General features: G+C 33.5%; 1 protein-coding gene across 1 annotated transcript in view; it reads left to right on the top strand.

Annotated features, from left to right (window-relative positions):
• LOC137645703 (coiled-coil domain-containing protein AGAP005037) overlaps nt 1–7,259 on the top strand; it is a 1,132,788-nt gene extending 1,125,529 nt beyond the window's left edge. The window contains exon 22 of the mRNA XM_068378564.1: nt 1,477–7,259. Coding sequence (XP_068234665.1) covers nt 1,477–2,682 — 1,206 coding nt within the window. The 3' untranslated portion in view covers nt 2,683–7,259. The remainder of the gene's footprint in view (nt 1–1,476) is intronic.
• The last annotated feature ends 241 nt before the right edge of the window (nt 7,260–7,500 follow it).

Below are 7,500 nucleotides of genomic sequence, written 5' to 3'. Positions count from 1 at the left end.
TATATATATATATATATATATATATATATATATATATATATAGATTTCCTGAATCATTGTGATGACTAACATCATAATAATACTTTCCACATAATATTTAAATCAATTTATGAATAATATCTTCAACCACCGGTTGCCTTTTCATGTACTGCATAAGATATTACCTGAGGGTTAATAAAAAATCCCTGGAATAAATCTGTCCGAAGATTTTGGGAGATTTATGAATAAAACAATTTTGCTTGTTTGTAAGCTGTAGCCGACTTATATATTCATATATTTATGTGTATGCACTCATAAATATTGCACAAGTGTCAAATGTGATTATGTGTGTCTCCTATGAAAAGATAGAAAAAAAAGGAGAACTGTTAATGAAACTCAAGAATGTTCTCTAGATGGGGGACTGAACTGTGTATTTTATCTATTTATCTATTTTTCAGATCTTCATAGTAACTATTCTCTTGAACCTAAAGAAAATTAGAGAAACCTTTGAAGATTTTTCTTCATTAGTAGTTAAATAACAATCCCGAACCTTTTGGCTAATGTAGATGCATCGATTTTCTTGTCTATTTAGTATATTAAATATAAAATAGTGTTATTACACTTTTCTTTGTAAATTACCCACTTTAGCTATGTTAAAATTTTATGAATAAAAAATATTGTGTACTTGGGGATAATCAGGAAGCAAATTAAGGTAAATATTGGATAAAAGATCACGTGAATTAGTTTGTACTTACTAACTGTCAGTTGGGTTTGGTGAGATTTTCTCCTCTATTTTGAGCATTTTATATCCTACTTTTTTATATTCATTAAAAGTTTAGTAGCAAGAATACAAATTACAGTATTATGACGCCAGTATACTATATTTCTTGCAAGACATCTTACTTATTTTCCGGATACCCAGCTGATTAAAGCTACACAGCTATTCATGTGCTGCATGTTCCAATGTTTACTTTGGCAGCTTCTCTGCACTACACTACACGCATTGCCTTGCCTCTTCTTAGTTTTCTAATTTTTTTTCTTCTGTTGTTTTGAATGATGATTGTGTGTCTTGAATATTCGCTGTACATTAGCAATCAGCAGTAAGAACATCAGCAGTTGAGATGCATTAGCAGTACAGCATGAGGGTACTGCATGCCTAAAAGAAGTTTTCATTTGTTTTTTAGCCTTGTGATATAAGTTTGACAAATATATAAATACATATATATATTTTTTTCTTTTGTGGGGTGTGTCAATGCCGGCTTTCTTGCAATGTTTTTCTTTATGACTCATATTAATGTTGATTTTTCTAGACATAGTTGTTCATTGATTAATAAACTTTTCACTTGAAATTTATCTATTTGTCCTTAACAAGGTAAACAGGTAATTTTGAAGGGTAAGTGAGACCAAAGCAGATGTCGGTGATGTTTTGTGCCGGTTGTTGACCCCCATCACTTGGCTAATTAATAACCTTTTTTTTTATTTACTTGTTTTTCACAGCAGCCCGGTGTTATCTCGGGCCCTCACTTGGCACCCACCGGACTCAGTACCGATGGACAGCCGCGGCTACGTGCAGAGAACGCACTCGACGCTCTGTTAGACGAGTTGCAAACTTTTGCGCGACCACCGTCTGAGTCCGGCAGTCGCAAAAGCAGCCTGGACATAACACCTTCCACTCCTCTAGCTACTACTGCTCCTGGAACCCTTAATGTTAACTCTGTTCTTACTTCTACTGGCGTCAGGCGACTTCCGTCTTTCCCTAGTTCAGATTCACAGTCGTCACCAGTGAAAACTCCAGCCAATGTCTTCCCTGGTTCTGCTAGTACCCTGCCTAGAATGTCTACATGTAATCAGGTGCCTCAATTACCACCACGTGATGAACACCGACTTAGTGTAACTTCAACAACCTCATCAGGATCAGGTAGATCTTCCCCAAGAGGTAGTATTAGTGGAGAGCAACACCGGTTACCACCTCCACCACCACCAAGAACTTCTTCAAAGTCACCAATGTTGTCACCTACTTCACCTCTAAGTCCAGCTTTGCGATCTTCATCTCTGATACCTGGTGGGATTGTGGCATCAATGGCTGGAGGGGTATTAAGGAATGCCGAAGGTAGGGAGCTTTACGGTCCAGTTTTACGTCAAAGACCACCATTAGGAAGAGGATCATTCAGTGAAGACTCAACAGCATCATCTGCATCTACCAATAGTTCTACAAGTAGTGCAAAGGCTGGCCAGCTTTCTTCAAATAGCAGCAGTACTGAAAGTGTTAACTCACAAGAAGGAGCGAATCCTCACCAGAAAAAGCAGAATAGTATACCACCAACCCCACCACCTAAACAAAGGCAAGAGAACTTGGAAGCTCGCCATTTAGAACTCTTGAGACGCCAGAAACAATTACAAGAGCAGTACCAGCGATTACAGTCTCTGCAGCGATCTGGAGGTAGATTACAACCAGTCAACATCGACTTGAAGAAGACGGGTAGTGAGAGCAATCTTGCGGGTCGTTTAGGGTTGTCACTGGCTCCAGTTTCGCATGGATCACTCTCTAACCTATCATCAACACCTTCTCCCTCTCAACCTTCCAATACGAATACTCTTCCTAATCCAAAGACATCTTCATTTTCCATAGCGGTAGGAGGCGGAGATAATCGCCAGACTACTAAACGTAGTAGTGGAGGTTTGGTTGAGACAGATATCCTTTGAACTTTATGTCATAACGTAAGCTGTTGGAAAGACCATGTTAAGGAAATAGATTCCTTCCCTTTTCACTAAACATTAGATATGTAAATATGTAAAGTTTTAATATAAGAAGAAAACTGCCAACTGTTACAGAAGGACTATAGGATAACTAACATGCAATATACGCTTTAATTAAGTCTCATTTTGCGTAATTTTATGAATGCATAATTTTTTTTTCATTGTTATTTAAAGATGTTCATACTTGTCACAAGAAATAATCAAAAGATTCTGATACCTTCGAACCCTTTAAAAAGATCAATACTTCTGCATTATTTTGACTTCTTAACATCGAATCCAGAAACTATTGGACAGTTATTTACCTGTTGCTCAACGACCAGGCTGACGATTACAGTAATTTAGAACTATAAACCTAGATGCTAGGTTCAGGCTGCTTTTCTTCAATTATGTCAACACAGTATTCAGTCTAGTCATTGGCTTCATTTATAGTTCCTTATGGTTTATGATGGCAGATTGTTACTTAAATCTATGTAAACTACGCAAGTCTGTGATCTTAGAGTGATGTATGGTATTACCAACTTTTATTTGATTTAGTTACTTTCATTTATAAGTAAGAAAATTAGAGCTGTATAAGCAAGTTTCTCGAAAAGAGAAAGCACAGGGAAATGGGGAACCTGATGTCAATAAATCTCTGCAATCGGACGTTAACGCCAAAAGCCTCTCATATAAACAATGATTTTTGAAGTTTGTTCAATTCTGAATATTGTGACACCAGTCTACCAAAGAAAAATATGAGCGATTTTATATTACCCGAGTCATCATTGACCAACTAAGCAAAGTTCTGAAACCAAACAGCATCTATTTTCCTTTTGTTATATAATTGGGGCCCTTCTTCTTTGGCCAAGTAACGCTTCAACCCTATCTAACGGCTTTTAAATAATCACTACCAAATTTAGAATCATATTAACCTTCAAAATGCTGAATAGTAAAGAATCTGAAGTGATGAATCTTGCTAAATGCATAAGTTTCTTTTAAAAAAATCCTTTCGTTAGCCGGACGTTCTGTTTAACAAAATTAGTTTTCTTGATGCATCAGTAATTTATATTGTTGAATCAGTCTCGGATATCCTAAATCATCTATCGACTTTAAGTAGGTACACAATTGTAACACCTATCAGCTGTGCCCTATCTTTTTGGGCTTCGTTGTCTTATGAAACTTCATTATACCATCAGATTTTAAGTATCTAAATTGAGAGGATTATAATCAACAATGGTAAAAGTAACAAATCTTTCTTGTTATATTATTCATTGAGTCATTGCTTTCAATTAACATTTCATAAGAAATAAAAACCTATAGTGAATAGTCAAAATATAAAAAAGTTTGATGCTGTGTTTATAAATGGAGGTTAGAATGCAGAAACAAGCCAAAAGAACCAGTGGAACCTAGAGATAATGAGGAACCTTTTTTTCTATTAGCAAAGCAAACGCAAAACACATTACAATGAAAGTGATCCTCATTACATTATTCACTGAACCTCTACTGTACTTTCTGTTCACCATAATAATTTTCGAAAATACTGAAGTACTCGTGAGGGCTTACTTTCTAGTTTTTCCAATACAGTAGATTATATTTAGATAATAAATCTTGTGACCACCAAGAGACTGAATTTCCTAGCACCTGGGTCAGATAGAATGAAATTATATAAGCTTTATTCACATCATATTGTGTTTTGTCCTTCAAACTTAGATGCAGATTGTAAAAAACTCTAAATCAGTTTTGAATTGGAAATTATCTTTCCTGGTGAAATATTGACTCTTTTAGTAAGATGAAAACCTAGAGATTAGAACAGATTATCAGGTTGCGATCTCTTGAACTTCAAACATGTCTCCCTGAATATCATGTTTTTAGCATATTTCTCTCTACTCCAAGAATTATTTTCGTAATTGCGTGTAATTCAGATGACGTGTAAAAAGATAGTTATACTATGCATTCATATTAGAACTATGGAGAATATTCAATACATGTGTAACGACACCCTAGCCTGTGCTCTCGAATAAAAAAAACAGAAACACTTGATAAAAAAGAGCTCTAGTCACTGGAATTTCGAGAATTAACCGTTTATTCATATATAAGTAAACCTGATTTGATGTTTTATGTAGTGGAACATTAAAACTACAAAAAAAAAAGTCACAAAAATAACACTTTCATATTTTCTCGCATCACAGAACATTATTTTAAATATTCATCAAACTCACACGATTTGAGGAATGAATAATGACATCACAGTAGTAGAACCTTGTAGTAGACCTGATGCAAATGTCAAATCATTCATTTAATGGAATTCGACCGAAGATGAAGTGATTCTTAACACTTATGATTATCAAGTATTTGGCTTCATTGTCTTTTTCAAAGTATTATCTTAATTATCAATATATATATGAAAAGATTCTCAGGTATATACATTTTTTTCGTTATTTCTGGCACTTTATATAACACTCCATTTTTACAAGTAATGTCTTCTGTGAGACATTTTAACTGTATTTGCGGAAATCTCTTCTTTCAATTCTAGTCGCGTGAAATTGTGTCTGGTAGAACTAGTAGTTGTAGTTGAGTATTATCATCAAACCTAATCTACTAACTTTTTTATTACCTTCTGTAGGATCCAAAGAACTTTAATAGTGGTTTGATTCGTATGATCAGCTTTTTTTTTTTTTTTTTTTTTTAATCAACACTTCTTCAATTACAGTTCGCCTCTTGAAAGCCCAAAATAAGGGTATTGTTCCAAACATCCTTTTGTGAACATCTCTGCCGTATAATTTCTTCTTAGGAATTCACGCTTCACTGTTCAATGTTCTGAAATGCATCGTTGAAAATCTTAGTTCTTGTTAACTACATTTCTTGTCTTGACGTCATATACAATGTCTCTTCATGTTATTAATTTAAACACCAACAAAAAAGGTAAAAAAAAAAAAAATGTATGCGGAACATCCTAGTTGGATTATTTTAGATTTTGGCTTCATTGTCCTGAGCTTATCATTTTTGGTTTTAGGGATGTTTAAACCTCCAGCTTTAATCCTGAGAAAACTATTTGTATTCAGGCTTTGCTTTTAGGGAATTCTATCAAGATTCTTCCTGTGCAGAACCCAAGCTAGTAGAAATAACCGACTATGTAATTAAAAAAGTAGTTCAGGTGTTTTGGTTTAGAAACATATGCATCAGGAGTGGTATTCATACATAAGGAACATACATTAAAAGAAGAAATAGAGATAAAAGATAGTTGAGTGTTATTAATGATAATTAGACTGAAGTATATATTCATAAAATAACGATTGAAACCGGGGATTATTCGTATATTGAGACTGGAAACCCCACAAAATAATTTTCAATCCAATGTATTGTTCTTGAAAGAAAACGATATGTGTAGTTAAAACTGAATCAATGAGGTAAATCTATTATTTGAGAAACTAAGATAGAATGGTATTCATTAAGTAGTTAAACATCGGAAAATGTTATGCTTATCACTCGTGTAGATTTTATATTTTTTTCATAATTACGAAAGATTAACTTTTCTAAATGTCCTCGGATCTAACGTTTTCTAGTAAAATAACGCTTTTACGCGTAGATTTTGTGTGAAGCTGACCTATGGATCTTTTTTCGCAATTATATCCCAAAACAAATCCATGGCTTGATTGTAAATCCAAATAAACTAAAACGCATCTTATTTTTCATAAAAAGAAATCAATTTGTTGTTCAACAGTATCTATACATAAATGAATATCATGCATTAATATTTATTTCATTTCTGAAACCTTGATCACTGGTTGTACATTTTCACATAAATATTGTATAATGAGAGACCTATAAACAACAGAAAATTGTGTTTGTTTGTGAAACATAATACTTGAAATTTCATCCGAAACTCTAGGATTAACAGACTTGCTTCACTTTTCTTGATTATTCATAGAAAAAAAATAATTGTAGATAGGATTTTATTAAAATGAAAAAGAAGATTGTACTTGCTTCAGTGGTTTATTCACTGCAGCATTATTTTATTATTTTTTTTTTCTAATATTGTCGCTCGATTTGATTTTAGTTCATATTTGAATACTCACCATTGGAATAAATAGCATTATTTTATTCTAAGCTTTATCGGGGCTGTCTGCTTTGATATTATCTTTGAGAAAAGTCGGGTTTCATTCTTTCAAAGGTAGAAGGTTAAGCCCATCATGAGAAAAATTAACTGCCATTTTCATAGACCTTTTCTCAATTTAAGTCTGGTAGCCGAAATCCCTTTCAATTAGTGTAGTTCTATCTATTTTACAGTATTGACAATATACAATTTTCTTACTGCTGCAGTAATCTAAAGATTACAATTGTATTTAATTAAGGTTTATTGGTGAGTCACCAAAAGATTTGATGTTGTATACTTATTAATTGAAAAAATATTATTCAAATGAGAGTACGTTTTTAATCTTCTATTTGATGAGAATTGTATGGAATCTGTATTTGTTAATTGCTGTACTACAATTATTTTCCTTGAATGTGTACCATTTGCACCGAGATTTTATGATATGAGTTTCAGAGATTCAGCTTGATAATGAAAACGAACAAATCCCGATGTTTAAAAAATGTGCTCCTGGAAACCTTTCCGATTACTCATTAACACAGATATCATCAGCTATTTTTTAAACTCATTGCTTCTTTTGTATCAGTTACCTTTTGTCAAGCTTTTGGTTTGATGTTAGATTAGCACGAAGTAGATTTGGAGTTCAAGTTAGAAAACTGGGTTTTTTGGTGTTAGAGAATATTAAGTGGTGAGTATCC

Source organism: Palaemon carinicauda, chromosome 8 (assembly GCF_036898095.1).
Source record: "Palaemon carinicauda isolate YSFRI2023 chromosome 8, ASM3689809v2, whole genome shotgun sequence".
Taxonomy (NCBI): domain Eukaryota; kingdom Metazoa; phylum Arthropoda; class Malacostraca; order Decapoda; family Palaemonidae; genus Palaemon; species Palaemon carinicauda.
This window is presented reverse-complemented; position numbering and strand designations above follow the sequence as displayed.